Source organism: Struthio camelus, chromosome 2 (genome assembly GCF_040807025.1).
Source record: "Struthio camelus isolate bStrCam1 chromosome 2, bStrCam1.hap1, whole genome shotgun sequence".
NCBI lineage: Eukaryota > Metazoa > Chordata > Aves > Struthioniformes > Struthionidae > Struthio > Struthio camelus.
This window is the reverse complement of record NC_090943.1, coordinates 52,490,370-52,511,114: the sequence shown is the minus strand read 5'-3', so window position 1 is coordinate 52,511,114 and position 20,745 is coordinate 52,490,370. Positions and strand designations below refer to the sequence as shown.

The 20,745-nt window shown below is 45.1% G+C and overlaps 1 protein-coding gene and 1 long non-coding RNA gene across 2 annotated transcripts in view; one reads left to right on the top strand and one right to left on the bottom strand.

Moving 5' to 3' along the window:
• LOC138066353 (uncharacterized) overlaps positions 1 to 13,105 on the top strand; it is a 30,702-nt gene extending 17,597 nt beyond the window's left edge. The window contains exons 3-5 of the long non-coding RNA XR_011139741.1: positions 6,027 to 6,073; positions 9,145 to 9,242; positions 10,341 to 13,105. This is a non-coding gene — a long non-coding RNA (uncharacterized lncRNA). The remainder of the gene's footprint in view (positions 1 to 6,026; positions 6,074 to 9,144; positions 9,243 to 10,340) is intronic.
• CX3CR1 (C-X3-C motif chemokine receptor 1) lies at positions 657 to 13,170 on the bottom strand. The gene is made up of 3 exons (XM_009679768.2): positions 13,098 to 13,170; positions 11,775 to 11,848; positions 657 to 2,056 (listed from the first exon to the last, which is right to left on the bottom strand). Exon 3 carries the CDS (start codon positions 2,044 to 2,046, stop codon positions 982 to 984), a length of 1,065 nt encoding a protein of 354 aa, XP_009678063.2. The 5' UTR covers positions 2,047 to 2,056; positions 11,775 to 11,848; positions 13,098 to 13,170; the 3' UTR covers positions 657 to 981.
• Positions 13,171 to 20,745: the final 7,575 nt, after the last annotated feature.

The following is a 20,745-nucleotide window of genomic DNA, read 5'->3' as shown; positions in this document are numbered from 1 at the left end:
CTTCTTTGTGGAGATGATCTCAGCTTTGTAGATGAGAACTGTACGTTTTCCATTTATCTAATTCTAATCTGCAACACCTGCAAAATCTCATTTGCCTTTGTAACAGATAATGGCAGGCCCTTTCGAGGGAGGCCTTGGGAAAAGACTGTCAGTTGTCTTGGCTGCTTGACATTTTCCCACCAAAGTCATTTTCATTGCAAGAGTAAAAAGGCTACCTGGAGGCTGAGGAGTGCAGATGGTAAATGTGTCCTCAGGGACATCTGTCAGTTTGAATCGGCTCTAGGTCAGGTCCCAAATCCTTAAGAGTCCCTACTCTGATTACTGCAAGTTGTACGACACTAACTATACTGTTGGCACTAAACACACATTCAGAAATCTTTCTTAATACTAGACATTTTATTAGGTATGAAAGCACAGGTAAAATATTTGTTGCAATCAGTAACCCAAAAATCACTTTCATATGAATATAAAGTCAGTATATAACATTAAAAAAAATATCCCCTGTCTAACAGGCAGCTACCATCTGTACTTAAGGAAGGGTTTACATCTATGTACATTTGTACCACATGTGGATACACACACACACACACACACACACACACACACACACACACACACACACACACACACACACACTCTCCCCCCCCCCCCCCCAGACAGATACTTTCATGATAAAACTGTTTTCTTTCCTATCCTCAGTGACTAAATTCTTCTCCATCTTCTGTTCTAGGCACAGAGTGCTGTTTTTTCTTCTGTTTTCCCTCTTCCTTTCTCTTGATTCAATTCTAAATTCAGCCTTGACATATTGTACTACTTTTGTTTTTTAAATATTTACTGTTGTGGAATATTTAATGCTTAACAAGAGCCATGCCAGTTATTCACTGAGGTCATAAGTCTTTTCTTATGGGTAATGGAAATCTCTCAGTGGCTGCCAGCCCTGTGGAAGACAGGCTTACACAGATTTCTTCTTCACAGAGCTTTTCAGAGGAAGACAGAGCCATCCTGGTCATTGGTATTTAAGGTTATGTTGCTGTTCACGATGCTTTCTGCATGATTAGTCGAAGAACTGACCTGGTAGCGGTTGCAAGGCCCACAGAAACACATGAATGGACAGTACTTTAAGCAGATATGATAAAGGTATTTCCTGAATTTTTCCCCAGCAAAAGCATAGATAACAGGATTGAGACAACAGTGGCTGAATGCAACAGTTTCAGTCAGGTACATAGCATAGTCCAATGATTTAATTTGGTTGCAACTTACAAATAACTCATAGTGCTTTAAAGTTTCTAGAAAAATCAGCACATTGTAGGGGGACCAAAACAGAAAAAACACAACCACCACAACCAAGATCAATTTTATGGCTCGTGTTTTTTTCTGATTTTTGCAGGATAGCAGGGTTTTGATGATCCCAAAGTAGCAATAGCACATGATACAGACTGGGATAAAAAAGCCTATGGTGTTCAATTCCATATTGCAGAACACCAACCAGATATTCTTAAGCTCATCAGGGTACACAGGAATGCAGTCAGTTTCTAACTTTTGGGTGAACACGAAATGTGGCACTGAAGCTAAAATTGCCATTGCCCATACGCTACAAGCTATCAGAAAGCCATGGCTCCTTGTTCGGGACTTCAGAGAATATGTTGCACGGACGATAGCTAGGTATCTGTCAATACTGATAACAGTGATAAAAAACATGCCCCCAAAGAAACCAATATAATACAGCGAGGAAACAACTTTGCATGAGATCGTCCCGAGGGTCCATCCATGCACCACGCTGGAAGCCCAGAAGGGAAGGGAGATCACAAAGAGAAGGTCTGAGGCTGCCAAGTTCAGGAGATAAATGTCAGTAATGCTCTTTTTACTGCCTTCTTTCACAATGGCAAAAACCACCAGTAGATTCCCTATGAGGCCAAAGGCAAATACTGCAATGTAAAATACTGGCAGAAATACTTTCCCAAATTCCTGGATGTTGATTTTGTTGCAGAGAAAAGCATATTCATCATACGCAAATTCAGTTGTCGCTTCTGGGAATGCTTCTGTCATGCTGAATTTTCTGGCCAGAGGGAAGATGAAAAGGGAAAAAAGAATGTTAGAGAGAGATCTGGCATCTGCTATGGCAGAATACTGAGAAACCTCACCAACACAAACACTTTGGGGTTATGTCACTATATGATTTTGCGAGACTTGTATTACTGCAGAGGTTATGGTAGTTTCTCGTAGACATCTAGACTCTTCTGACATGCATACTTCACTGAAAATTATTCTTTATTTTAAGAAAAAATAAATGAGAATTGTAAATTTGTCAGATTTGTCAGATTGGCCCTTTCTTATCAGAGGAGCAGCAGAAGTAGCAGCAAGCTGACATCAGACTAACTCTGTAGGTGGTACTGTGAGAAATGCACTGTGAGAAATGCAAGCACTCTCCTAGTCTGTTCAGCAGGAAATGATACTTGAAATCAAACTGTTAATCAGTATATGTTACATGCCAACACCACGAAAAGCACATCTAACCCCACATGCTAACCCTGGGGTAGAAGTGTGTGAGACGCCCAGTTTGGCTTAGCCTGAGCCTTAGCCTGTTGACATGGCCGTAGCAAAGATGGGACTGGGATATCCACTAGGCACAAGCATATCTTTGACAAGATTTTTAAAAAATCATCCAATAATCAGAAGAAGAGAAACTATATTGGCATTTCTCCTCAAGCATTGAAGCATCTTATGACTGCCCTGGCCTTGGGTGCAGGGTAGTCAGGTTAGAGTCAGGGTTTGCTAGCTCAGAGGCTAAACTGCATCCAACTGGTTAGTACATGTGAGGCAGCCCTGCGACCTCTGTGCTCGCTAGTTTGCACGTCCAATAACTCCGGGCATCCATTAGTTCCTCTGCACTCTTTCGAGATGTGGTGTTCAAGTCTCCATAAAGATTTTTGTTTGCAGGGGATCAAAAATCTTAAAGGGGCACATTTATTACTACATTGGGTCTGCTCCTGGTTTGGGTAAAGAACTGTTACGTATCTGTTATTTGCTCTCTCTGTAGGAAAGGAAATTGAGCATGGTACAGAAGCCCAGGGACATGACTGCAAGGCCTAAACAGCCTGTTAAAGCTAAGATTAAAGACAAAAGTCACTGATAGCAAAGCTGCAACTAATAACTACCCCCTTGGTCACAGCGTTGAAACCTTCTTACAGGAAGCCCCATAAAGGTGGGATTCAGTTCAGTGACCTTAAAGCATCCCTAAAGTGGGTGTTTGTCTCCTGTTATTGGGGGAGGTAGGCAATACAGCCAATGAAGAGCAACGATCAAATGCAGGTGGGACCAAATCTGCTTTAGGACAAGATGGACTGCTTTCCAGGCTTCACTGTATTCCCAACATTCATGTTGACTATTGAGAGCAGAGGCACATTGCTCAGTGGTAGACACCAACATTGTAACTACTTCTGCTCCTGACACTTAAAGTGGAGTGGGTGGAATCCTAGCCTACATTTCCACGTTTCATTGATACAAATAACTTTTATAGCCTATGTTTAAAATAAGCCTTGCAAGGCTAAACATGAAGTAAAAATGTCCTGAGGTGTAAGACAATTCTTGCCCAAGAAGTTTCATATGACTTAGTGATGACTACAACAAACGCCCCTACTGACGGTTAATGTGGCCATACTGATGTTTTTTCCTAATGCCTCACTGCTAAACTGTTGTTTCTGGTGTGGGGCACAAAGCTCTGACCTCTTATTTTGTAGTCATTTCTCGAGCTTTTTTTCTGTGCTAGTTGGAAACACATGCTCTCCATTTTAAAATATCTTCTTATTCTGAAAGTTTAAAGCCTAGCTGCCCACAAAATGTTTAAGTGAGAAGTGCCCGTAGTCATTAGAAAACAATTTCTGCGGTTTTTGCACAGTAGAAGTAGGCTAGAAGAAAGGCTGTCTCAGAGCTGGTAGTTTCGAGGCATGGGCACAATGCAAGAAAAGCTGTTTGCAGCAGGCAGGCACACCCACAGGCTGAGCAGCTCTTGCAGAGCATTTCCCCTTGAACTGGAAACTGAGCCTGCCTGCAGACTCCATCCAGGCCTTCGCTTGCAGTGAATTTTTTAATCTTCCAGTTTCTGGAGGTGTGGTATCTGATACTAGCAAAATTAAAGGGAGACTAGGAGGAAATACAGAGGAGCTGGGCCAAAGGTCAATGCTAATTGCAAACAAGATAATCATTTTCTACATGAGAGAACTAGAGCTAACTGCAGGGACGTGTGACAGGTTCCCCATACCTTCACGTGTCTGTCCAGTCATTATTTTATCTATGCTGTAGAGGGATAAAGAAATGAGCAGGAGACGCATTACAGAATCCCAGTGACCAACCTTTTTCTGCCTTCCCATCCTGACATTTTCTTTCCCCTCTTCAGAGACTAAATGTAGCTAGCAGGTTCCTCTAAAATGACAAGAAGTCTCAGGGATGCAGCAAGTCTCTTATGCTGAGTGTGAGTGACTAAGCGAACCCGGCTCCCTACCGCTGAGCTTTTACTTGGCCCATCTGCCAAGGTAGTACCCAAGCCTCTTTCCTACTTGGTGGCTAGCATGCGCTGCACTTGGCTCTTCACTCACGCACTGGAGTGAGTCCAGCCAAGGGCTACCAAGATGGTCGGGGGCTGGAGCACTCGGCATATGATAAGAGGATGACAGCTGGGTTAGATCAACCTGAAGAAGAGATGGCTTGAGGGGGATCTTCCCGCTGTCTGCAGCTACCAAATGAGAAGGTGTAGAGGTGAAGCAGGTAAACCCTCTTCAGAGGAGTAACAGGCAATGGCCACAAGGTGCAACATGGGAGATTCTTACTCTGTGGAAGAATTTTTCACTGTGAGGGCATCAAACACTGGAATAAGGCCCCAGGGAGGCTGTGAGATCTCCATCCATGGAGATATTTGAAACTCGACTGGACATGGCCCTGAGCAACCTGCTCTAACAGGCCCTGCTCTGAGCAGGGGTTTGGACTAGAGCCCTCCGGAGCCCCTCTGTGGCTCTGCAACAAAGCAGGACAGAGACTACAATGTGCCTGCCAAGTGCCCTGACTTCTACTCTGTCATGTAAGCTCCTGTTGCAGACATGTCTCTCCCTGTGTGAGAGGCAAGAGTCCTCTCACATGCAGAAGAGAAAACTAAGTGGTGCCTGCTTGTATTCTCTTAGCATCTTTGCTAACCACACAGGCAGAGTAAAATGTGGCAGCCAGAAAGGGCTGTTGGGTTTTGCTTACAAGTACTATGTGTGTGTGTCATGTGAAGTTTATCATTTGGAGAGAGGGAACTCACTTTGTTTTACTTTCTCCTCTATGAGTGCCCCTGGCTATGCTGGTCTTTCCGCTGCTCACTCCCTTAACTCATGTCTAGAAACACAACTGGTTCCCCGGAGCGTTCCAGGGTGAATCTGTACATGCAACTGTATTTTGCTTGACGCAGAAAAAAAATCCATGTTTATAAGAAAATACAGTTCCCAACAAGGTCTGGCAGACTTCTACACATGCTGCTTCCATTGGCATTGCTTGGAGGGAAAGCTGGACTTGGAAATGGTTAACTTCTTTACAGGAGCACTTTAACCCAGAGGTGCAGGATGAAATCCTGGCCTTACTGAGGTAAGGAGGAACCTCACCTGGGCTGGGATTTCTCTTGAAGTACTTTTCACTGAAGTAACTTCCACTAGCTCATTGGTGGAGATCATTTATAGCAGTAAATTATTTCCTTTGCCAACAAATAGGTGGTTGCAAAGCTTGTGGAGCCTATGCCAGTGGAAAGGGTAAGATAGTGCATGGCACGCACAGGAGCAAAAGAGAATTGCATTTACCAAAATCACATTGGCAGTATCCAAAATTGCTGGCACAGTCTCTGATTTGTCCACCCACTAGAACATATATTTTGGATCTCACCAGCTACATACTCTTACCTTTTCATTGCCACCCATCTCGAATATGCAGTATGGTTACTTCTTTTTGAAAATGTAGCTCTCATGATACTGTTTTTCTCAAATTAAGCTAATGTTTCTCAACAGGTGGTCTGCAGACTCCAAAGAGCTCACAAAAAAAAAGCCCATGTCAGGTAGGCATAATGTGATGAAATTTTATTACACTCTGAAGCAAGGGAACTTAAATCTGTCCACCCTTCATGCTTCCCTGCCAGATATTCTCTGTCAGTCTTGCAAAACCCACTGCAGTATGTGCTATAGTCTTCTTGTCAGCTACAACCCATTTTTCTCTCTTGCATTTATGATAAATATTCAAATAAGGGAAAAAGTTAACTGAAAAATGTAGAGGATAGTGCAAAAGGACGGCACACGTCTGTAAGGTCTCTCCTTCAGATATTTTCCCTTGTGAATACAGGAAATACATTCACTTCTGCTTCTCATGGAACTCTTCAGCTGCTTGAATTGCCCCAGCAGTTTTACAGCCTGCTTCCCACAAAACTTCTGCTTTTACTCACATTTACAGCTGTCTAAAAGATTATATTCTGCAGGATGAAAACCATGTTTCTCAACCTGTCTATTCCCAAGCATTCTGTATTGTGTGTTGCATGTAACGCATAGGGAAGTGAGATTATGATAGATTCACAAACTCATCTAAACAACAGAAGTTACATTTCAACCCTCAAACAGCATTAACATCAAGCTGAGTGAGACAAGAGCGAAAGCCTGTTTACGTATCTGGTTGTTCCAGTTATCACCCTTGGTACTTCAGTTTGTGCCAAGTGCCATGTTGCAAGCTTTACTGCCAAGAAGACAGATCTATGAGCACTTTGGCTTTCAGTGAATGAAAAAAAGAGTTAAAAATAACCGAAAACAGATCTCTGCCAGAGGTTCATGTTTCAGATTTGCACAATATGCTGATAAGAAAGTATTTAACTCTCAAACAATTTTCACACCTTAGTCATCATTTCTAGGTGACTGACTTGCTTTTCTCATGCAAACAAAGCATATTCTCAATGGGTCTGAATTTCGTACTAAAAATTCAGACTTACGCTGGCCCAGGGAAGGCGGTCAGCTTTGCAGGAAGCCCTGTGAAATTATATAGGTGATTAATAGCACCTTAAATACGAGCTGCCACCGCTCTACCCACATATAAACACAGCTGCATTTGTGTGTTTTTGACTGCACCCATCTGATTTCTGCCTGCTCATGATTCTCAGAGAGGCTGTAAGGATGTCCTCTTGCACCTCCAAATGAAATGCTATAGCTTCTGGGGGCATTTCTAACAAAAAAAAAAAAAGATTCAAGGGACTGGACAAGGATTGGTGGAAACAACAGCAGAAAAGATGTAAAATCTTAGTAGTGCTCTGGCTGAAACTCTTGACCAAGTTCAGCTCCAAGCAGAACTTGGTTCAGCACCAGACTGCTGTGGATGCTGTCAACTGTGGTTTGGATGATACCCAAAACAACATTTAGATTTATGGGCAATACACTAAATGGAGTCAGGGCCCAGTTTTTTCATGCAATTCACTTAGCTTATTGGAATTGCTTGGGATCATGTTCATTACCTAGAGTCAAAAAGCACACCCAATCCAGCAGATATAGTTATTTTAAACTGAGTCTTTACATCAGTCCTGAAATGAGAAGACTTCTACAAGTGTTGGAGGGTGTTGACACCATGCCAATATTCAAAAGCAGGAAGCAAGATGAAACAATGTCACCTAACGCTTACCTTGGGCAAAATAAATAAGAGTTAAATAGTAAAGAGAGAGAGACTGTAGCTAATGCTAGTCTGTGTGGCTTTACAGAAAATAAGCTTTAGTTTTGGTATCTAATGATATTACAAGGCTGATAAAAGGTTCTGTGTGGAAGCTTTGACTTGATTTGCCTGCTCATTTGATTGATCCTCTCTCCAGTCTAAAGCAACACAATAGGATTTGGACTGACTGGCTGTCAAATCTCAAAACATAGCTGTCAGTGAAGGAAGCTTTACTGAATCAGGAATACTGCTTGTAAAATTCGGCAGAGACTACTAGTTCAAAGCTTAAAACTCTTCAATATTTTCATTGATGGTCTGAAAGCACATGGGCAATCAGAGCTAGCAAGGTAAAGTGATTTAAAAAGGTTGAGAACCAGACGGTAATTCAGAGAGATCTGAGCAATCTGGGGCTCCTCAGATGATTCAAGTTTGTTTTAATTCAACCAGAATTGTGTACTTGGGAGCTAAGCAACACGGATTGTGTCTAGAGAGTGGGAGTGCATCTCCTAGGAAACATTGACTCTGCACACACAGACAGGCACCGAAACTGAGCTTCTAGCCAGAGGTTTCACTAAGAAAAGCTGATGCAGTCTTTGGGTGTTTAAAAAGATACCAAATGGGAAGGAATAAGAGAGGGAAGATTCTACCGCTGTTGAGCTTGGGGCTGGAGCTGTATACATATTTTGTCCAAACTCGTAAGAGGTTGAGAAAGTACACAAAGGAATCACTGAGATGATTTGTGGGCTAGGGAAAAACCCTCTCATTGAAAAACAGAGAGTGGTGCTTGCTGAGCTTCTAAAAAGAAGCTAGCTTGACAAAATGGTATCACATCTGCTGGCCACAACAGTCGTGATAATCTAGTGGGATTAGGCATATGATAAATCAATGAAATCAATGGAAATTTAAGCAAGAAACATCCAAGCTAGAAATCAGACATACATTTTTAACAATGTAAAGCTGATGACTAGAACGCACTTTCGTCAGGAAAGGGTGGCTTTTGCATGTCTCAGGCTCTCCACATCAAGAGAAAACATCAGTCTGGGAAACAGGCTTTAGTCAGACACAGTTAAGCAGCTCAGCACTGAAGAGATCCTAGCTAAAACCCTATAGCCTGGGATATGCAGGAAGGCAGAGCAAATGAGCTACTGGGGACACGCTAACCTTAACAATGGTGACGCTGCTTTGGTAATTAATGACTGAAAAAGGCATGCTCTCCCCTTCTCAGCTACTTCACCAGCACTAGGTAGCCCAAATCCCAGGACGGGACCCTCTGGAAGAAAGTGGGGTCCTGTGAAGGGCAGGGAGTAGCTGCTGAGGTTGGTTTAGAGGAGGGGTTGTATGATGTCTGTGGAAAAAAGCAGCATAGCTTGGGGACTAGGATGTTGTTATCAAAAAGCCTGTCTGTTCTCTATCTGTTAAAACTTGTGTGTTTTTTCTACTTCTAAACAGTCTTTTCATCATTCCTCCATCACTTCGGAGCAGATGTTGCATAATTCCAGGTGCATCCTTGCTCTCTGCTGCCAGAGTCCTTCTCCGATGCCTTTAAGGTCAGGAAATTCCTTTCTTTGATGTTTCTTTCTTGAGTGATTTATTCTCAGATAGTTGGGCCATTTTTGTGGACAGGCAGAGTTCTGCAAGGTTAATAACTTCTTATCCATTTGGATGATTTAATTTCTGAAGGCTTCCCCTAAGACTTTGAGGATAAGTTTTTTAAAAGTGAACAGTGATCTGAGCTGCTTCATTTTGGGGTTTTCCAGCTCAAGGTGGAGTTCAAGGAAGGGTGCAGAGGAAGGGTGCTGAGTGCTTTTGAAAAGTTACAGCTTTTAAGGTATCCAAAATCAGGGACTCAGAAATGGAAGCCTATCAAATCACTACTGATTAAGAAAAATATAAACCTGAATATCGCAGAGGCTTGTGGTCTCCTAAGAAATGCATCCATCACAAATTAAATTAGAAGCAGACTCCACTAACTGGAGATGAGCAGCCTGTATATTTACAACTTTAAACCAATAGTTTTGGTAAAAAAAAGTATTTGAAAAGATCAAATAGAGGACAGAGTCCCAAACCCTAAGATCTCTCTCACCTTGACATAAAGTTTTATAGCATTGGAAAGTACTTTCTCAAATAAATGTAGAAAGCTAACCTGGAGATAACTGAAACACAGCAAGTAACCATAGCACAAGTTTCAGCTTAGCCCATTGCACCACAATAAAATATACTCTGATAAAAAGCCCCATGGAGTTATTACTGTCTCTGGTAGCAGCGAGGGCTTTACTGCCTGTGCTTCAGAGCAACCACAGAGCTATCATTTTGAGTTAAGAGGCACTCACACCTTGGTCTCTCAGTGCACGGTCCCATCCAGCTGACCAGGCCAGTGGCTTCATTCAGACTATTTGCATTAACTCCACAGCAAAGTGGGCACAGCAGACTGAACCCCATTGTCCTGGGCAAATCCTGCTCTCAGCAACGTGCCTATTTTTGCCGGTTTTGTCCCTCCGCCTGGAAGACTTGCTGAGAGCTCTCCAGGAGAGAGAGCAGTGCTGCAATGGTGTGTGGTGCGTGGTTTGCTGGGGCTGTGGAAACTCGCTTCTGTGGTTACTGGTGTATTTATAAAAGCAGTAATCTGAGACTTTTAACACTTTCAGCTCATTCCCTCGACTCCAGAGAGGACAAGCCCCACTGAAGCTGATGCTGTAGCAGTGCAGGAGACTTGGTGCCTGCACTCTGGGGTCCCACCTGCTCCTCAGCCCAAGTCACCCCACTCTGGGCAGCTCTTAGACATGGAGCCTGCGGCCCAGCACAGGCCTCCAGACCTGGGGATGGCAGCGCCCGGGAGCCTCATGAGCGGCAACTCTGCCAGACGCTCACTCCGCCTCCCTGAATCTCTCAAGCCCAAGGCTGCTTGTAACACTGAGTAATTTCAAACAAACCAAGCCAAAGTAACAACAACTAAAACTTTCAAAGATAATGAAAACTTAGTTTTGAATAATCCACATCACCCATTCTTCTCCTTGCTGTTGCTCTCCAGGTGTGCATGGTGAGATCTTTCTCTTCCAATTTACTCAAAGGTCTCAAGCCCTTTTGAGACTCTTTGGGTCCTCCTGTATCACTAGACATCTCTTCAGACTCTCAAGTGACCTCCTGGAGCATATTTATTATTACTGCTATTCCTTAAATAGCAACAGCAATGAGCATGGCCTTACTGGAGCAGGCTCTTGAGCAAGTGAAGACACAGATTGCTACATGAAGGCATTTTCCTGGAGTGCCTCAGTGCCTAGTTCCTGTATAAATCAATTATCATTGATTCAAATAATTCTTCTGAATGAGAGTTAAGCACTGAGGTGCTTCTGAAAATCCCACAAGGCATCAATCTGAACCTCCAGCAGGCAAAGTACCTTTAGAAACCTGGCCCTAAGCAACCCAGAGCCCTAAATTCCTGTTTCAGAAATGAATTATGCACTTAGGAGACTATGGCCTGAGAGTAAGATCCAGGCTTCTGTGTTCCCCACAGGTCTTAAAATTGAGATTTGAAAATCACTTAAGTGGTTCTGAAATTTTCATCCATTCCTCTCAGGATCATAATTCTGTGGTCTTAATCCTGTGACCAGATGCAAGGACACGGGTACTGGGGTCCTTGACAGAACCTATGCAACCCAAGATGGTTTCCAGGCAATGTCCTGCCCCCAGAGACATGCCACAGAGAAAGGAAATTAGATGAAACAGTATGGGAATAGTATTGAGCACACACAGCTAACTGGGGACTTTTGCAGAACAGTATTTTTATCCTAGCAAAGACTGTGGAGCACTTCAACAGAGGAAGCACTCAGCTGCTGGGGCCTGATGTCTCACCAAAGGGCAGTGGCTTCCCCCAGAGGGCTGCCTACTGGGGGATCAGAGTTTGGGGTTATCATCTTACTGGATGTAAACTCCTAGGATCACCCTTGGAAAATCTGTTTCACGGGTATTTCCTCTAGCCTGTGATTTTGCCTATTTGCCCTTTCTTTTTAGACCATCATTAGAAATACTCTACATCTTTTAAAATGTGTATAGTTGAGCATTTTCCCCATGTTTTCTCTTACCTGCTCTTCCTCCTGCTCTTCCTTTTTCCAAGGCCTTCCCTTCTTAAGGGGCACTCAGATTTCTTTTGTATTTTCTGTTAAAGGGACAGTTAAAACAGAAGACTGTTTGTAGCTGTGTGCACTGTTTGCAGTTGTTTCTAGTTACCGTTAGCTCCATCCTCTCTGCACCTTAATAACTGCATCTATTTACTTCCTGCCCACCCTTTTGTTATTAATAAGATCATGCTGTCATGGTGCCCTTGAGATTAAAGACAGGAGGTCTGTTAAATCATCTACTCCATGCTTCTTTCAGAGGGCAGCGGATGTAACCCTTTAATTCTGTCTGTATGAAATTTAACTGATGGAGCTGCCAGCCCTTTCCTAGGAAGATGACATTATCATGACAGACCTCTCAATTTACTAGCTGTTCTTGTATCTCCTTTGTCAAATTTTAGCCTTTTCTCTTCCTTACAGGCACTCTGACCACCTTTTTTGGTGTTTTTCTGCACTGCCATATCCTTGTAATTCATTGCAGTTGCTCTCTTTCTCTATTCTATTAACCAGATCCCTGCCTCTGGTTGCCCTGCCTCCACACAGGGTTTGCCCCAACCGACTAGATTTTGGGAACTGCTATGTCTGGATATACCTTTATACCACCTCGCTACTTAATGGACTGCCACCACTGTGTTACACAAATGTCTCATAAAACTGAACAGATATCTTTTTACAATATCCTTCCTATGGAAAGCTGAGTCACAGAGAAATTAAGTAATGTGGTTGTGCAGAAAGTTTGTTTGTCAAATTTCTGAATCCCTATCATTACCACGTCAGTCTGTCTACATAGACTATTTCTATCCTCTCATGAACATCTCCTCTTGATGTTCATGATTATGGTTTGTTGGCCAAAACTAAAAGCATGCAATGCTGGTGAGTTTACTATTTGTGAAATCCTAGCAGACATCAAACAAAAACATGAAATAGAATAGAAGAGCTGTATCTTCTTGGTCCATCCTTCTCTGCTAATACTGCACACTGACATTCATTTATTAGTATTTTGCTTTAGCCTTGAAGACTTCTGGCAGGGCTGAATATTTCTTTTATCACAAGATGCCACATAGAACTAGTCACCAAGTAGAATTTCTCTGCCCTGGTCCACTGTGGCTATATAAGCGTTCCCCTTTCTACTTTCACGTTTCACAAACATTGCCTCCATCATCTTTGCCCAAATGAAATGTCATTTAGACTCTAAGAGCTACGTAGTGATGACCTTCCTTAAGTTCATGAGACACCATTTCTTGTCATCAGGTTCTATCAAATTCTAGGCAAAATATAATTGTCTCTTACCTTAATTCATAGCTGCATGGAAAACCAATGCTTTCTTCACACTGAGCCTGATGGTTTTTAAGTATATATTTCCTCTTCTCTAGTGCTTAAGCATACCCTATGCAACGTGAACTTTGGCAGGGAAGCTTCCTGGGCTGAGCTTCAGGGCTGAGCTGAGAAAGTATTAATGCACTCTGCTCAGGTCCTGCTGTTGGGGTACAAAATAATGAAGCAGGATGCGGCCAGTCAGAGGGGCAGAAGTGCTTATAAAAGGACTGCAAAGAAGCCAGAAATGCTTTAGGAGCTTCATCCTGAGAGTGTAAAACCTTTCATCCCTTTGCTTCCCCCCCCTACATGCTCTAAGTCTGGATGTTTTTTGATGTTCTTTCCATTTTGGGTGATTTCTCCCTCCTTTCCCTGCCACCAGTCTCCCCTTGAGGGGCACGGCAAATGTTTGGCACCAGGGGGGGAGACCTGTGGGATTCAGCCCCAGCAAGGAACATGGAAACCGCTGACTCCTGGCAGCAAACAAAACGGAGGCTCGAGCTTTGTCCCACCTGTCAGCACCACTGCTTGGCACGTGTGAACTGGCTCACCCCAGATCGTGCCAAGGCCTGTCTTAGCCTAGGCCACGCGCTCTTCCTAGCAGGCATTTTGGATGCAGCCATGCTGTCTGGGAGGCAGAAGTGGGAGTTTAGGCATAGGCATGCTGCCCACCCAATGGCAACTGTCTCAGGGGCAGCAAAGGATCCTTGGCCCGTTTCAGTTGGTGCTGCCTCTCGAGTGCCTAAAGCAGTTGCCGCATGAGGGAGGCGCTGGGCCCCGGGGCCAGACAGCTCCCATTTACGCTGCGACTCAGACATCTTGCAGAGCAAGCTGGCCTAATCCAGACCGCATGGCTAGCGCAGCCTCTCCCTGGAAAATGAGAGGAAGCGCCAGGAAAAGAGCTGCCGATGCCCCTGTGGGGCAGAGTGCGAAATGAAGGGATTTTCAAAAGCTGGGGAAGGGCAGAGGCCAGGAGGAGGCAGCTGTGTGGGCAGCAAGGGGGCCACCAGGCTCATGGAGACCCGCGCTGTAGGTGCAGCGGTGCGGGAGCGTCCCCGGCATGCTGCCAGGTTGTCCCGGACTGGGCAGGACTGCTGGACGCGGCGCACTTCCTCTGCATGCCGGAGCGCGGCAAAGGACAGCAGCGAGCAGCCTGGAGGGAGCAAACCTGTGAGCTGAGGACAATGTGGCTGTCAGGGGCTGAGGGGAGCTTGGGCGGTCATGGGGGCCAGGCTGGCCCCAGGTGGCGGGCCTTGGGCGGTGCCATTTCTCTAGAGAGGAGTAACAGCACAGGAAGGCACCTTCCCCACCCGGGCTCCCTGTAGCCATTTAGCCCTGTAATACGGTATTGCTAGGAACAAGTCATAAGCTTTGTTTTGAGTTTGCAAGCCCTCAGGACTGAGACTTGTCAGGCTTGCTCGGTCTGAACCTTTCTTCACTTGCCTACAGCTTTGTTCTACTTTGTTTAGGGGTGACAGCAATTTCTCTAATTGACCAGGTATCTGCGGCTAATTTCTTATACTTTTCTTTGTGAAGTTTTACAAAGAAAGCATTAACTAGCAGTTATTCTATGCAAAATACAGGACAGGCAAGTGATGGTAAGAGATGCGGCACCGGCTGGCACTGCAGCCCCCCCAGCTTTAACCAGTTCACTAATGCTTAGTTAACAAAAATGCAGACCTGGAACTGGACAAGACTCATTTTAGGGGTAACAGAGCAGAAATAGTATGTAACATATGTAAAGGGTGCTGTTCATAGTAAATTTGGATGTAATGAGGAGCTGCAGACCAATGAAGAAAAAGGTATAAAAGTGTGTTAGCACATCCAAATGCCCCCAAGTGGATCCTAGAGGAAGGTAGAAGAAACCATCAACACAAATATCACGTTACTCCCAGCTGAGGACCCCAGATGCTGACAACTCGTTGTAACACCCCACTACCACCACCAGCACAAAACCACGAACATTATTACTGCTCCAAGCTGTTGCTCATTGATTGCTGTAGCGAGTTGCTGGGCAAATATTCTTGCATAAGTTCAGTTCCACTACTTCTACTAATTTTATGTTTTTTTCATTACACCTACATAACTGTGCTGTATCTAACAAGAGTTACAGCCCTAACAAGCACTTAGCACATACTGAAGGTTAAATTGTAGGCCTCCAACATCAGCCTGATTACTTGAGTTACGTCAGCTCAGTAGATCAGGACAAGCATACATGGAAATAATTAGGGAAATGATACCTAAGTGTTAGTCAAGAACAGGAAAGATATATTTCTGAAAATAAAGACTAAAGGCTAGGGTCAGAGCAGCAGATTTTCAAAACCAACATTTTTCTCCTTTTTCTCTGACAAGACCTATCCATTCTTTAAAAATTACATCTAGATGTAAAGACCTGCATGCTTTTTTTTCAGAGAAGTATCAAAAGGCTTGATGGTGGTTTCTCCTCACACACTGAATGTTGGTGCTGTGGCTGCCAAAATTATGAACTTTCACCTTTCAGAAAAGTAAATTTCTGGTATGCAGTATAAAGGAAATGTTTTCATGGTGTGAGAACTATAAGATTCAGAAAGGTGGGTTAAAACTTCCTTAGTGTAAATGATTGGTCAGAGTTAGCCCTTCAGTGCTGCCCTGTCTGTGGATCTTGTAGAAGATGTGCTGTGGTTCAGAAGACACCAAAATCTAAACTAGTCTCCCACACCCTCATGAGGATGATGAGGGGCACAGCAGGCACCAACCATACATTAAACAGTTGCAACATTGGCATCTCACAAATCCCACAGGCATCGTCACCTTGCAGCAAGTCTCTCAAATGCCTGCTCCACCTCATTGCAGCACATGGGAAGGACTTGGTTGAACTTCAGTACAGATTGCCATTGCCTGGGGAAGGCTGCATGCCCTGCCAGATGGTGATTGCACTACCTTGGCCCCGCTGCAGGCAGGCGCTACCACTCCACGAATTACTTTGTCCCCTCTGAGAAACAAGGGTTCACCATTGCCTTCAATCCTAGGCCTCGACAGCGATTCACTGGGCACCACGGGCTTTACTGGTAAACCCCGAGGAGATGTCCACGAACCTCCTTCTGTGGTCTTCTAAGAACTGCATTGCAACAGAGAGGTACCTTTCTGGCTGATGGGAGCCCTTTGCGGGGTACCTGCGAGCGGTGGCTGCCATCTCCAGTGCCTGTATAATTAGGAAATCCCCAATGCAAATCCATTTTGCCTGTGTCCTCCCCAGGCCCCCCCTCCTGCAGACAAGATAAAAAGAGTACGCGTAATCCAATATGATCTTCCTGACTGTGCACACTTGTACACACCAAACTGGTTTACTGCTGACCTGTAAAACGTGGCAGCTCACAACAGGCTGTATGATTCGGAGATCCTCATTACAGCTGCGCAGCGAGCAAACCCTGAGCCCCTGAGTCCTGAACTATCTGCCTTAGAGCTTTCCTCCATGTGTCAGTTGTGCGGCACTGAGACATGCATGATAGCTGTCACTGCAATGAACCCTGCTGGCCATTTTTCTTCTCTGCATTTCACTTCCAAAACTCCCCTACACCTTTTCTGTCAGAAGAGCCAGCTGGATGCTGACAAGGAGATGCACTCCTTCTGCAGAAACACCTTGTTCCAGTCCTCTGTGGGAACAGGCGTGTTCTCTGCCAAGAGCCTGCCCGGCAGCTTTTGGTGTGGATACAGGCACCTACATGTGCATCTCCCCCCTAACTGTTTCCTTCCCTCACTTCTAAAGGAAAACCCAGCAGGTGGAGCCTCATTCCTTCATGTCACGGTCCTTTAGAGCTGCGAGAAGACAGCTCGCCTCCCATGGCTTTCCAGCCACCAGTAAGTAGCAGAGACGGGTTTATTCTTCTGTCAGAGAGGCAGAGTGTTGGCAGCAGGTCGAGGGAGGTGATCCTGCCCCTCTCCTCAGCCCTGCTGAGGCCTCACCTGGAGTGCTGTGTCCAGTTCTGGGCTCCCCCAGTACAAGAGAGACATGGTGCTACTGGAGAGAGTCCAGCGGAGGGCTACAAAGATGATGAGGGGACTGGAGCATCTCTCCTATGAAGAAAGGCTGCAAGAACTGGGCCTTTCAGTCTGGAGAAGAGAATGAGGGGGGATCTCATCAACGTGTACAAGTATCTGAAGGGGGAGTGTCAAGAGGATGAGGCCAGCCTCTTCTCCGTGGTGCCCAGCGACAGGACAAGAGGCAACGGGCAGAAACTGAACCACAGGAAGTTCCATCTGAACCTGAGAAAAAACTTCTTTACTGTGAGGGTGAGTGAGTATTGGACCAGGTTGCCCAGAGAGGTGGTGGAGTCTCCTTCCCTGGAGATATTCAAAACCCGTCTGGATGTGATCCTGGGCAATGTGCTCTAGAGGACCCTGCTTGAGCAGGGAGGTTGGACTAGATGATCTCCAGAGGTCCCTTCCAACCTAAACCATTCTGTGATTCTGTGATTCTGTGACTCTGCCTCTAAACTTGCGGAAAAGAGGATGAGCCCAAGTGAGAGCAACACTTCTCCCCTGGTGCCTTCCCTCGCTCCCATCTTAGACCAAAACAAAGCTGGAGCCAGGCTCTCTGGCTGAATGCTGTTCAATATACTGCCATCTGCAGAGCTGCTATTGTGCAGAAGACTACTGTACACTTAGGAATTAGTGATCCACTGAACAGTTAACCTGAGTACGTACAGGCCTGTGCTGGGCTGCATATATCCCTTGACCGCAGGATTAATTTGGCTGGCTGATGGTAACAGAGGAGCCTGCAGGCAGTTCCCACTTGGCACCAGCTGCCTGCATGTCCTTGTCTTTATCTAAAAGTGAAACAGCAATTTCTCATGTGAATGTTCACATGTCCTTTCACTGGACTGTAAGAATAAGCAATAGAATTATTTTCTTCTAAGAAAATCCCGTAAGAGCTGTAAAGACCAAAATGCAGATGAACCTCACCACAGACAGGATCTGCGTCCTGATCGAGAGGTCCATCTGATGCTGTATCATCTCAGGATTCCCAGCATCAGAAGGGATGTAAGATTTAATTGCTAATCATTTATGCTTCTCCTATCTTTAAATATTCTGATTAAACATTGTATTATACTTATAGATTTGAATGAGTATTCTTTCTTATCAAGATCCGCAAAGCACCAGCACCTACCCAGTGCACAACAATGTTCCACTGCAAATGACTCAGCCCCAAGGTGCAACTCTTCTTGCAACATTGGAAGAATTGATGGATGGCCTTGGAAAAGAAGTAGAAAAGAGGTAGAAGTGTTTTTGGGTTTTTTTTGCATGGACAGGTGATGTTTCTGTAGCATTCCACAGCCTTGCAAATGATGTGGTGCAAAATTACAGACTGGAAATTTGGTCAGGAGAAAAAAGGTGCAGGAACACTTGTGCTGGACCAAACTTACACGGTAAAGAAATTTATTAGACAGCATAATTAACGGGGGGGGGTGTAGGCACTTTTCCCTGACCACTGTTTTCCCTCATTGCAGCAAATTTCCATGGCTTCCTAAGCTTACACATAGGCATCTCAGCAGGCCAAAGGAAAGGCTCGCTCTCTCTGGCACCCAGCAGGTTGGGGGCCATCTCAGCTGTGCTGCCATTTTTCAGCTCCCTGTCTCCCAAATCCTTCTTCCTCTCCTGAACCCTCTCTTGTCGCCAGGGAGAGGTCAGCAGCTCTCAGGGAAATCTTCCCTTCTTCCAGAGGTCCCATCAAATTCAGCCTGCAGCTGTTAGCACAAGGGGACCAAAGAGCCTTTTCCTTGTTGCCCAGCTGCAGTCTTTCTAAGTGAGTATCAGATTAAAATGAAACACATCTGTGGGCAGACACTCACATACCATCCATCACAATGGATTTTGATGTTCAGGTATGTCATAAATTCTGTATGTACTACAGAAATATTATATAAAACAATAGTAGTTGTATATTGTAGTATATATTTTCAAGGTTCAGGTTATAACAGCAAGGATAAAATATTAGTGAAAGATAGCTATGTTCAATTAATAGTCTATGGTGCGCTGAATTTATCATGCATGATTAATCAATGTTTATATAAAGAAGGCGGCTTAGAGATATAAGTGGTTTTGAAAAAGCTCCTTGGGCTGGTTTCCTGTAATGGCATTTGGCGTGTTTCTGCTGTGCTGGGTTGGGAGTATCAGAAAACTTACTGGGATGTTTTATTCTCAGAACTAGTTTTGACTTTATCCATAGCAGTTTGTTTGGCTTTTCCTTTGAAGAAACAATAACAACATATTTAAATTACTTTTTAGAGGAGTGAACTTCACAACTCTGATAAAGCTGACAAACCTGAAATTGCAATGTTCTTGTATGGAGCTGAAGTGTGTACGCAGCCATCTATATTCTCTTCCTTCAGAGCCCCCAGCTGTGGCTGAACGGTAGCTGGCTGTGTCTTTGGGTGTAGCTACAACAGACATTTGTGTCATTTCCTCAAGCAAAGCGGCTGATCATGTGCATCTCCCCCTGTTTCCTTCCCTCACTTCTAAAGGAAAACCCAGCAGGGGGAGCCTCATTCCTTCATGTCACCGGTCCTTTAGAGCTGCGAGAAGACAGCTCGCCTCCCATGGCTTTCCAGCCACCAGTAGCAGAGACGGGTTTATTCTTCTGTCCTTGAAAAGGTGGGGAGGCAAAAATTACTCTGCGGGAGAGAGGAGCTATGCCTAGGGGTCAAAATGTTTTAGCCCACGGGCTGAGGAAGGGAAGAGGCACAGGAAGCTGAGAATCACAGAATCACAGAATCACAGAATCACAGAATCGTTTAGGTTGGATGGGACCTCTGGAGATCATCTAGTCCAACCTCCCTGCTCCAGCAGGGTCACCTAGAGCATATTGCCCAGGATCACATCCAGATGGGTTTTGAATATCTCCAGCGAAGGAGACTCCACCACCTCTCTGGGCAACCTGGTCCAATGCTCTGTCACCCTCACAGTGAAGAGGTTTTTTCTCAGGTTCAGATGAAACTTCCTGTGGTTCAGTTTCTGCCCATTGCCTCTTGTCCTGTCGCTGGGCACCACGGAGAAGAGGCTGGCCTCATCCTCTTGACACTCCCCCTTCAGATACTTGTACACATTGATGAGATCCCCTCTCAATCTTCTCTTCTCCAGACTGAACAGGCCCAGCTCTCTCAGCCTTTCTTCATAGGAGAGGTGCTCCAGCCCTCTAATCATCTTGGTAGCCCTCCGCTGGACTCTCTCCAGGAGTGTCATGTCTCTCTTGTACTGGGGGAGCCCAGAACTGGACACAGTACTCCAGGTGAGGCCTCAGCAGGGCTGGGTAGAGGGGCAGGATCACCTCCCTCCACCTGCTGCCAACACTCTGCCTAATGCACGCCAGCATACCATTGGCCTTCTTGGCCACAAGGGCACACTGCTGGCTCATGCTTAACTTGTTGTCCACCAGCACTCCCAGGTCCTTCTCGGCAGAGCTACTTTCCAACAGGTCAACCCCCAGCCTGTACTGGTGCATGGGGTTGTTCCTGCCTAGGTGCAGGACCTTGCACTTGCCTTTGTTGAACTTCATGAGGTTCCTCTCCGCCCACCTCTCCAGCCTGTCCGGGTCCCTCTGAATGGCAGCACAGCCCTTTGGTGTGTTAGCCTCTCCTCCCAGTTTAGT

Coding starts and splice junctions, on each gene's coding strand:
- CX3CR1 (XM_009679768.2), bottom strand. CDS start 2,046: ATGACAGAAGCATTCCCAGAAGCGACAACTGAATTTGCGTATGATGAA.